Raw genomic sequence first — 12391 nt, 5'->3', positions numbered from 1 at the left:
AGCCATAAGAAAACTAAATGCCAAATTTCAGCATGATATGATGATTTTGAAAAATCAGTATGGGTCACCCAATAGGACCCTTCCAGATGAAAATTTTACCAATTTGAGTTCATATTCTTCCTTCAGGACCCATTTACTACCTCTGCACCAAATTTCAACTTTCTACGAGAATTTCGAAATTTTGGTGCATAATACCCCACCCACCCAGATGACCCCTACGGGTCAACCAGTGGACCGATTTTGTCCATCTTCGAACTCGGTTCCTAACCTAAGTCAATCGGCCAACTCGTTCCAGAGTTATCGAAAGACAGACAGACGGACGGACATGACAATTACATAAGCCCTTGCTCGGGCTAAAAACAAATGTCGACGTCACGAATTATGGCGAATTTGCCAGGGAACGACAAACGTCTACCTCACGAATTAAGGTAAGGTTTTCTGCGGCAACATATGTCGTCGTCACGGGTTATGGAGCGGATTTTGGTGATGACATATGCCTTTGTCACGAATTACGGACAAGTCGCCAAAGCGACATATGCCACTTTCACAGATTAAATGGTTAATATCTGTTTTCTAAGAGTGCACCCTTACCAAATCCACCAAAAAAAATTATGAATATTTTCAGGAAAATTTGAATTTTCTCAACTACGTTTATAAAAGCCTGTTGCAAAATAAGCGGGTAAATTTTGAATTCTACGTATCTTGTACAAATTTTGTTGTTAATTATCAGTTTTCGAAGAGTGCATGGAAACCCACCAAAATAATTACGAGTATTTCCAGGAAAATTTGAATTTTTAACAATGAGACATTGAAAGTTTATGAGCCTGATGAAAAATAAGGGGGTAAATTTTGAATTCTATGTATCTCGTATGCAAATCTTATATACATTTGTTGTCAGTTTTCTAAATCAGTGCACCCAAATCCGCCAAAAAATTACGAACATTTTGAGGAAAATTTAAATTTTTCACCACAAGTGAAAGTTTATTTTTTAAGCGAGTACGTTATCATCAATGCAAATGACTGGGTGCGGTTGATGGCACCATCTCTCATGCAAATTTGGAAGCCAACCTTCCCAAACCTCGGGTTGAAGGTATTGCATGCCCCAGCACTTCTTGTCCCATTCTTCGTCCTCAGGGGACCTCCTTCGTCTCGACTTTGCCCCATTTTTCGGCGCTTTTGTTGGAGCATTGTCGCCAACGTCGACCCAAAAATACAGCGTGTAAATGTTCGCTGAAATTAGGAGACAAACATGAATTTTAGTGAAGGATTTATGAATTTGAAGCAATTGTGATATATGTATTTAAGTTGATGCCTCAGTGTGTGCGTGCTAGTTATATTTTGAAGGATGTTAATGCATAATTAGTAAGTAAATAGTAATAGCAAGTAGTAATAAAAATATCGTATAGTTAATTAGTAGGATAGCTAGTAATTTTATGTGTAAAGTTGTAATTAGTTAGGCTCGGGGTGTTACAAAGGAGTAGCCTCGAGTTGGGAATTCGCTGCGAGTAGTCGTGCGGAGTGACAATATCGAGGGTTGCCAAGCAGCGAGGGAGCCTGCAACCATCCAGTCAGCAGCGCACAATGGGGCTGCCTTATGGTAGGAAATGTTAGAAATTATTTTATGACTTTTTTTGAGCTATTTATGCATATGAGGTAGTTTGGGGACGGATGACACAAATTATATGACTGTAGTGCGACCACACCCCCTGGGGGAGGAGTTATCTCCATTTGAGGGGGTGTGGCTTTGAAAACTATTGCATTCGATAGATCTTTGAAAGCTAACCCAAATTCATGTAAGTTACACCAACGTACGACGTTCCAGAGCAAAGTTATCGGCCTCCAAACATCGAAATTTTCCATTCTGCGCCAACTTTGCGACCTCGTGGCGCAGTGCGCGACCTGATTTATGGGTTCGTAGCTATCTCAAACGACGCTACCTATGTTGGGCTGTCACTCCAAGGAAGTCCCCTGGTGGTTACACGCCCCGTTTGGCCGCAGGAATTTTTTGAAAATCGTCAAAAATATAGCCGAAATGTAGTTGACTAAGAAAAGCATGTATGAATTCATTGAAATCCTGAAAACCCATTAAATTCATTAATGTTCACTCTCCCGTAAACACTCATTGGCAATAATTAACTTTTTTTACACGGAATGAGCAGAATGGATGTTGTTAATTATTTGGAAAAAATCTATAATGTTCGTGCTTCAAATTTCGATTGTATAATTGATCAATTGAACAAACTGGTGAAGTTCGATTCAAATTATATCTATGAAAGCCTGCATTCACGTTTAACATTGTAGTCCCGCATTTATGTGGGATCAGCCACACATTTCCCTCTAAAACGTTTTCTTCCTCCATCTCCTGCCTACTTCCAGCTCACTGCCTCATTCCGCATTAATTTTGCGAAGGGGAAATCGGAAATGTTGCAACATTTTCTGATTGGGATGGGTGGGTGTTAAATGCGAATGCAGGCTTTCATAAATATAATTTGAATCGAACTTCACAAGTTCGTTCAATTGATCAATTATATCTTATTCAGCCTGCATTCACATTTAACATTGTAGTTGTTTAAAGCAATCGCAAAATTAGAGTAACCGGAAAAGTAACCTTTATTGATGTTCATTTAATAAAACAGTCCTAGCAAATAAATCTGAGTCAATAATTGGTCTATTATAGAATTTGGCAAATGTGTTTGACTTGTCTGTCCATCCTGCTGCTCGTTGAATGTAATCAATTGGGACTCCTCTAGCCTTAGCTGTAGATGTAGATGCATGTCGAGTGCTATGAGAACCGAATTTTGAAGTGTTGACACCACTCTTTTCAAGAATCATTCTGATCCAACGACTAATTGTTTGTGTTGAAACCGGCAAATGATTTTTGCTGAGTCCGAGAAACATTTGTGAGTGGGTCCTAAACGGCTTGGTGACCTCCAAATATTTCTCCAAACACGTAACTGGACATAACTGTGGTTTTTCAGTTAACCTTGGAAGACATAAGCATGGTTGTGTTGCTCCTGGACGAGAGGTCTTAATTTGAGCAGTAATCACAATTTTGACAGAACTTGAACCAATTCCAGAAATACTATTGATATCAATAGATTGCAAAGTCTGTACGCGTTGGCCTGTTGCGAGTGCAAGTAACCCAACCAATTTTAGCGTTAATGACTCGAGACTGAGTGTCGCCAAAGGCTCCAAGGTTTCCAAATAATCTAAAACCAATTGGGGGTCCCACGTACAATTGTACTTCGGGGCTGGTGGTTTGATTTTCCCAATTCCTTTTACAAACCGTGACACCAAAGGATCTTGGCCCAGTGGTCGGTCCAAACGCGGTGACAACAAAGATATAGCGGAGCGAGATGTATTAATCGAACTGTAGCCAACTCCTGCATGGTAGCGAGCAGTGAGATGTTTTAGGACAGATTCAACGGATGGAAAGTACGGGTCAAGATTTGACGCGGCACAAAATTCCCACCATGATTTAAGAGACGAGTTGTATATTTTAATAGTTGATTTTGATAAAGATGAAATAATGACGTCAACAGCTTCAATTGGAGAACCATTCTTGATCATTGATGACCGGATACTTTCGACGCAGCCAGGATAAGAGTTCGGCTCATGGGATGAATCCTGTTAGATAAAAGCAGCAAATCATCAGACGGACCAAACATAATTGGGTCACTAGTGCACATTTGCCTAAAAAGTGGAAACCAAGGTTGGTTAGGCCACCATGGGACAATTAATATCCCTTCAGCCTGATCGGTTTTAATCTTTTTTAGACATCTCAGAACTAATGAGAATGGTGGAAAAGCATAAAAGTTTATGCTTTTCCATGAAAAGGTAAAGGCATCGACCCTATATGAAAAAGGGTCTAGACGCCAGGATGCGTAAATTTCGCATTTTTTATTATCAACCGAGGCGAATAAATCCATTTCAGGGGTTCCAAAAATTTCACTCAACCTATTGAAATAGCGTTGGTGAAGTTCCCATTCACTCTCAGAATCAGTTGCACGTGACTCTGTGTCAGCAATTGTATTATCCTTTGATTTGATATATGATGCAAAGACAATTATACGTTTTGACTCGCAAAAATCCCAAAATTTTCTTGCCAAAGCAATATATCGAGGGTGTCTGACTCCACCCATTCTATTTATATATGATATGGCTGTGGTGTTGTCAATCCGCATTAATAAATTACATTTCGACCAGTCTTTGGCAAAATAACGCAACGCATAATATGCAGCCTTTAATTCCAAGTAGTTAATGGAGTGCGACTGTTCGCGATAACTCCAAAAACCATGCATTTTTTCACCATTGCAAGTAATTCCCCAACCCGACAAAGATGAATCCGTGAAAATTTCGTGGTCGAAGAGATCCGTCATTATCTGGTTCTCTGAGTTTTGAAGGTTTTCCAACCACCATGTCACCTCATCCTTTATCAATTTTGATATAGGAATGGTGACATTATAAGAGTCATTATTAGCTCTTAAAGCACAAAACTTTTCTCTTTCAAAGATTTTGACATGAGAGCGAGAGTAAGGAACGGCTGGACAAGCCGAATTTAGAACCCCACAAAATTTTGCAAACTCTCGTAATTTAATATGTTCGACTCTCATGATGCGGTCACATAGACTCAAAATGTTTGTAACTTTATCAAATGGAAGTCGTATTGACATTCGTAAGGAATTAAAAATAAAACCGAGAAAGAGAATATCTTGAACCGGCTCTAAAACAGATTTCTGATTATTTATAATAAATCCCAACTCAACGAATGTCTCTAATATGACCTGAGTAGCATTCAAAGTTGATTGTTTCGAATTGCCCAAGATGAGCAAATCATCAATATAGCAAACAATTAGAAAACCCTGTTTTCTAAATCGTGCCAAAATTGGTTTTAAGAGCTTAGTAAAAACCCTTGGGCCCGTATTCAGGCCAAATGGTAGACAATTAAAATTGTAAAGTTGTGAATTCCATGCAAATTTTAAAAACTTGCGATGACTAGTGTCAATTGGAATGAGAAAGTAAGCATCTTTAAGATCTAATTTTGTAAAATAGCAGCCCGGTGAAACAAGGCGTTGAGCGGTCCTATAATCTTCCATTTTAAATTTAGGGCACCTAACTGATTTGTTAAGCTGTTTCAAGTTAAGGATGAAACGAAATTTCCCATCAGGCTTGGGAACCAGAAAAATGGGGGAGACGAATTGGTCTCGTTCTGGTTTAGATAAACTAATTGCCCCAAAAGAAAGTAGGCGAGCAATCTCGGATTCAATAGCATAAATCTCTATTTGAGATGCAACCTTATTTTTCGGAATGAAAATTTGCTTCGGTTTTGAAACGAATGGAATTTTGTATCCTTGGACACACTGGAGGACAAAAGGGTCCTGAGTAAAGGATTTCCATTGTTCTATAAAATACGTCAGTCGTCCTGCCACACTTACCAGGTTTATTGGCGGCGACGACGGTCGTTCTGGTACGGATATGAGCGCCCGCTCTTGTTCGCAGTTCTGCTGCGGAGCGGGCCTCGGTAGTTTTTTGACCCGGTAGAAGTTTTCTTGACGATGGATACAGATGAGCGAGGTTTAGAACTGGCGGAAGGTGCCTTAGTGGCTGGTGATGATTTCACCAAATTTTTGCTCAGTTTTTCCATGTCCTCGGCTGATTTTACACGTGATTGTAAATCTTCCCCAAACAGCAACGTATCTATGCTCGTTTCTCCAATTTGATTTTTCAAGACAGGAGACTTGACATTGGCGAGCAGGAGCTGTTTTCTTCGGAGAGAAAGTTTATACTGTAAATCCAACAAAAGCTTTCCAGAGTTGGAAAAATCAGTAAACATTTGCTTGAAGGAATCTTCAGTCTTTTGATTTTTCATCATGCATGTTATTCCATGTCCCAGTGCTGTGATTCCAGTCGCCAATTGTTTTTGCATGTCAGAAAACTGTTGATCTCTCTCAACGGCGAACGGCGGAGAAGCCAGCTTTATTCCTGGGTTTAATACTGGAGATGCAATTTTAAAGGAGTTTTCGGGGAGCAGATACTGCTCAAGTAAAGCATTAATTTCCTTATTTTCCACTCCTTTCCCTGCATAAGGTTCCCAACGAGCAGCCAAATCCTTGTGAATTGGCGGTCCAAACTTTTGTTCAGAGTTGGGAACTTTCCCGAGAATCGCAAGTGATTCTTCATCCAAGTCATTGTCAGCCTCAAGTTCAAGGATGTCGTCATCCTTTTCCGATTTGTCTCTCCGTCTTGCTGATTTCAGCCGTGGGGAAAAGTTATCGGATTCCGATGACGTGTAATCATGAGAAGTCTCACGAGACGTCTTTCCTGGAGCAGACAACGGTTGAGAAATCCTTGCGACTTGGTCCGTTAATTTGACCAAGGCATCCTCCAAACGACGAAAGCGCTTGGAGCTCTTTTCCCGCGAACTGCAGTGACTCCTTTTGCGCTTATGTCGGGATGCTTTAGAGACTGACGACTCGGATGACGTCGAATGGCTACGATGTCGTTTTGAAGAACTCATTTCCTATAAAGTAATAAAGTGCAAGGAGGAACACAAACCAAAAAATTAATATCTTTTTTTGTTTTTTTTTGATATTTCAATGATATATTTTATATTATTATCATAATAAGTTCCTTATGGCTTCAAAAAAGGTTACCCGGTTACTCAACTTATATTTGAATATTTTTCAAGAGTTCTTGAAAAATTATTATTATTAAATATTTTTATTGAATATTTTTGTGAGCGGAGGAGAGGGAACGTATGTGACTGATACGAGCACACAAAGCGGAATGAGGCAGTGAGCTGGAAGTAGGCAGTGAGCTGGAAGTAGGCAGGAGATGGAGGAAGAAAACGTTTTAGAGGGAAATGTGTGGCTGATCCCACATAAATGCGGGACTACAATGTTAAATGTGAATGCAGGCTGAATAAGATATAATTGTATTTTACGTACGTTGAGTTCTGCGATATTTTAAGTACAGCTCTTCAACGTTGCCATTTTTAAACTTGAGTTCATTCCAAGCAATCACCCTCATTCCGAAGTCCATGCAAAGCTGTTTGGCGCCTGGGTAGGATCTCTGCGCAAAAGTGGGAGCATTAGTCGTCTCAAATTTAAATCACCCGGGTGTTTGTAATTATGGTAATTAAAATCTGACTTGACGTTTCGCCACGACAATCCGTCCAGAATGAGTCCTGGCGAGTTCGGTGAATTGATTTGCTTCCTCGTTCTCAGCAGCTAGTGCTTTTTCTGTGAAAAAGTATCAGATTTTCAGAAATTATTACATAACTTACCTATGTTCCTCCGTTTGAGTTGGTGAAAACATTTCCACGAATAGGTTAGAATTAGTATCAAATTACCAAAAAACGGTGACAAACATAGTGAAATTTCTACAAAATTGTAATGCTAAAAATCGTGTATTACATCGAGTACCAAATGACTGCGATTGGTTGATTTTGCGACCAATTGGTCGATGGTCGACGACCGACCGTGGTCGCTACGCAGGACAAAATGGGCTTGCTCGATGGTCAAAAATAGCAATTTTACCGCCGCGCATTTTACCAAATTACTTATTATCACCGTTTGGTAGTAAATCGCAGCAGAAATCCACCTGGATTTTTACCTTCTTTACTATTCTTGTAACAATTTGATCCCTTCTGCCACTGACAAACTGCCAACGCCTTGTATATCGACTGGATTTTGTACTCGAGTTCCACCGCTTTCATGTAATCCATTTGCTTCGGATCGTGCATCTAAAATAATAATTAAATTAATTGCAGCAAATAAGAATGAAGGTCTCCCAGCGTATGTTCTCCGATTTTGACCAAATTAGGGTCAATTGATCACAAATTTAATTGGGATGAAATTTGCAAAAGATATGATCTCCCAATGGTCACGTTTGGCAGAGATATTTGCATCCGAAGAGGAGAAAGCACGCTTTAAAGTTATTTTTTTTACACTTTCCAGTAAATTCGCAGTAAATTTCGCAGTAAATTTGGAAAGTGTAAAATTTTGTTCAATTTAAAGCGTGATTTCTCCGCTTCGGATGCAAATATCTCTGCCAAACGTGACCATTGGGAGATCATATCTTTTGCAAATTTCATTCCAATTAAATTTGTGATGGATTGACCCTAATTTGATCAAAATCGGGGAGTATATGCTGCGAGACATAATTCTGGTGATTTTTTACACAAAAAATCTGAAACATAATTCCACAGAATTTACAAAAAAAATCAAATTCGAATTTTGTTTACCCTGAAACTCTGCATGTGAAGGCAGAGTCTCAAATTTCCGTCTTTCTCTGGCTGAAATAAATAAGAATGGCATTTCACTGAATAAATGGTAACAATTTTAGATAAACGTTTAAAAATTCTTACATCCGGCATTCTACACGATGTAGCTTTGCAATACGTTTCAAAATCGCCATCTTCCAGTTTTGTCGTATTATCGATGAGATAATAGAACCAGCCATGATATTGGAATACTCCTGAAAAAAAAATGATATAATTTTATCTGAAAATCCGAAGAAAATTGTTCATATCAACTTTTTTAACCTGAATTTCACGAAAATTTGAAATAAATTGTAAAATAAATTGTAAAAATCCATTATCAAATCGCATATTGAAGCCGTACCGGTTGGAAACCAATAAAATACTTTTTCCGGAATGTCTTCTATCCTTTCGTAGAATTCTTTATAGCTTGCAAAGTCAAATTTCGAGCGGAGAATCCACGGTTCCAGTTTGGCTGATGAAGGGCAGTATTTTTCGAACAGGTCGGAAATCGAGGTTCCCACGGGTCCGTGACCTTCCTTGTCGGTTGTCTTTTTCCAGAGAAATTTCGACCCGTCGACAATAGTTTCGTAGCCGTCGGGCGGTTTGCAATCGTCCCCTGGAATAAATTAATTATAATCCAATTGAGAATATTGGGTTTACACTTTTGAAACTGTAATCAACGTCGTAAGTAGCGTGAATTTTCGAACTTTACGAAAATTTCATAGTTACGAAGGGTTTTCAAAAATACTTTCAAAAAATTGAAAGTAATAATAGATAGTTACTGATGCTATTGAGCAAATAAAAATGAGGATTTTTTACAATCTTACAATCAGGACGCAAACCATGTTTACCCCAGATTATTTTTTAATCATGTTACTTTGAAAGAGCAACTCTTTAGAAAAAAATATTTATCCCGGCATTTGTGCAAATGCGAAAAATTTAGTAACTCTTGGGCTCCACAAGTTCATAAAATCGCGAAATTACTACAGCAAAAATGTACAGATGCTGCAAACTTGCGGTTCCCAAAACTTACTGAATTTTTCGCATCTGCGCCAGTGCGGCACTAAATAAATGATGTTTCTAAAGAGTTGCTCTTCCAAACTAACATGGTCAAAAGGGCGGAACATGGTTTGCGCGCAAAATTGATTGCCACATTATCTTTGTATTTTTGCTATTTTTTTTACGAACACAATATTTACTTTGGAAAAAATATCTTGCATTTTTAATAACTTAAATTGTAAACAAAGTCACTTAAGTACCTTTAATTGTTTGACAGAATGAGCACAATAAGAAAATTGCAATGCAATATTTAAAGATTTGCATTTTTATGCGAGCCTTTGCACAAATGCTTGGCCAATGAAAAAATGAGCACATAAAACTATCAATAAATTATTATTTGAATGATATTGATTTTTATTTGCTTTTATGTTGAGCATGTTTACATAATATTTTGATTCGTGTTATTGTATTTCCTGCGTTTCAATTACGCGTGGGTAGATTCTGATGAATTTTTGTAGGTACATAAATAAAATAAAATAAAACACTAATAATTTTTGAAGAGTGAAATTCATTCAGGAATATTTTGAAATTTTAGCGATTTATTCATTCACAGATATAAAAAATGAATTCAATTAAACTAAAAAAGTAAGTGAATTTAATTATATAGTATTTTATATTTTTTCTGTATATTTTATTCCGGTGGGGAATTTTGGGTTGATTTTTTGAATTTTATATTTCAAATTTTGATTAAAATATTTTTCTCACTTTAAATAATTTAATTTATATTTCCACATTTTTCATTTCTCTTACACATTTCGAAGAATGAACAAATTACAGCTTTGTATTTTCTTTAATTGTTTGATAGTCATTAACGCGTAAAATTTTTAGTAAATTAATACCAATTAACATTTTCTTCTAATTAAAATTCATCATTAAGATTTCACACCTAATAAAATGTGAAACAATTCGGTTCTGCCAAATTAACGAGTATATTTTTGGGCATTTCTGAATTAAATTCGAAAACGAGCTTGGTTGACGCAAATTTCTTCTCCATTTCGCTGCAATATTTATTAAAGTGGGAAATTTCGACGCCAAAAAATAACTTCTTAGATTTTTAATGTGTCAATTGAACATTAGGTAGTATCAGAGTTTCGTGGAATAAATAGTATTTGTGTGGTTTAAGGACAATTATTTCAACAAAATTTCCTTTTCCTCCTAATTTAAAAGTATTAACTAGTGTAAAATTTTAAATTAAAATTTTTTTTTTCAACTTAAAATCTTTATAAAATTTATTTGTCTCGGATAAAGGTAATCTGACCGTTTTTTTTAATTTAATGTTACCACTTTGTTTGCATAGGTTCACGTCGAAAATAAAAGGATGATGTAAACCAAATGCGCAAAATGTGTAAATAGGTTTGTCGAGTTTGACGGAAAAAATCTTGTTATTGTGTTGTTCAAAATTGGTATCGAAGGGTAATAAACCGTTAAGCGCATGTAACGAAAGGGTGAAACCAAAAACTTTGTAAAATTAAATTTCAAATAAGATATTTTGGATTAAGTAAGCGTTCACTATATTAACAATTATGTAAAGGTAATAAGTTTATCACTATGAATTGTTAATGATTCAAGTTTGATATATATTGTAAAATGTGTCTAAAGAAACATTACTTAATATTTTGTTCCAATTAAAATACACTAATAAGATTTCATACATATTTTTTTAATTTTGTAATTAAACTGTTAGCCATCGACGCCGATAAATTAATTTCAGGAATTGAATAATCCAAAATTTGAATTTAGGTTATAAACACTTTGGTCAATAGCATTTTTTAATATTCAAATAATTATTTTAGCTCGCCGCTGAATAAATAAAAGCTGTAAGCGGAAATTTAACTTTGAAAATTTCAAAAACATTAAGGCTAGGAACATTCATAATGACATAATCAGGGTTCCTACACTTTACTTGTGTACATAGGGTTATGCAAGTTCGATGTAAATTTCCAAAAATCAGAACTCAGATCAGAAATCAAATTAACTAAAATTTTGACGAATTTTGATGCTTCCTCTAGTGAAAATTTATTGCCAAGTATGATAAATCAAAATTAAAATTAGATTAAAATTTTAATTAATCTAATTTTCGGAAATTTTGAACTAGCAAAACATCCCCTTGTCTGCCATATTATAGTTATTTAATTGAAGTATTTATTAAATGATTATCTTTAACGCCGTTAATGTAATTTATGGAATTAACGCAATTTAAAAAATCCTAACCAGATTCTTGGTCTGTCAACGCATTGGTTTTTATATGCATTTTCCAGTTGGTAATTCAGCAAAAAATTCGGGCGACATGTTTCCCACTTTAAATTTTGTCCCAACGAAATTGGGATTTCGAAAGTTTTAAATTAACTTGCATATCTAGTTTCTGTACCAGACAAACCGGATTGATGAAATACTGGAAATATAAGATTTGAATAATTAATTGCTTGGTAAGATGATGATTTATGACTATTCTAATTAATTTCTGCATGTTAAAAATTTTGGCAAATTTAGTGAGTTTGATGAAACCAATTGAAATCATCCAAATTCTACTTTGTGTGTAACTATTCGAACAGTGGGGAGAATCTACCAGCTTACAAATAATTCTACTTCTTCACAAAATTTGCTTCGGCGTTGAACTCGAAACAAACTAAGTTTGAGACAGATGAATCTTTTGCTTAGAATGTGGAATAGATTGAGAAAACTTTATTCTTACAAGTTCAAATTTTTAACAACTTAACCGATGTGAAGATTTACCAAAAGAACCTCATTTTTTTAGGAAATTGTAACTTGTACATAGAAATAAAATAAAATTGAAATATCAATTGAATAACTTAATCGTTAAATTCAATTTTTAATAATTAGTAGACATTGGATATACAGTATTTAGATATCGTAAATGGAGTCAATAATTTTGTATGTACAAGGAAAAATTTACAAATTTATTTTTGACATTCTTTCGTTTTTCGTGGCTTTGCTGCATTTCTTGCCAAAAACGGTTTCAAGTTTCCTCAAAAGTTCGGAAGTTTTATAAGTTTTAATGGATACGGATTTATATACAAGCTTGACGTTAATTGCATCTCTATTTTGCTG

General features: G+C 36.0%; 1 protein-coding gene across 1 annotated transcript; it reads right to left on the bottom strand.

The window, feature by feature from the left end:
* Nucleotides 1–988: 988 nt before the first annotated feature.
* On the bottom strand, nucleotides 989–7548 carry LOC118437712. Its single transcript, XM_035857015.1, has 4 exons — nucleotides 7539–7548; nucleotides 7150–7241; nucleotides 6948–7071; nucleotides 989–1230 (listed from the first exon to the last, which is right to left on the bottom strand). Exons 1-4 carry the CDS (start codon nucleotides 7546–7548, stop codon nucleotides 989–991), a joined length of 468 nt encoding a protein of 155 aa, XP_035712908.1.
* Nucleotides 7549–12391: the final 4843 nt, after the last annotated feature.

Source organism: Folsomia candida, unplaced genomic scaffold, assembly GCF_002217175.1.
Source record: "Folsomia candida strain VU population unplaced genomic scaffold, ASM221717v1 Fcan01_Sc015, whole genome shotgun sequence".
In the NCBI taxonomy this organism is placed as follows: Eukaryota; Metazoa; Arthropoda; class Collembola; order Entomobryomorpha; family Isotomidae; genus Folsomia; species Folsomia candida.
The sequence above is the reverse complement of the archived record's forward strand: the minus strand, read 5'-3'. Positions and strand labels throughout refer to the sequence as shown.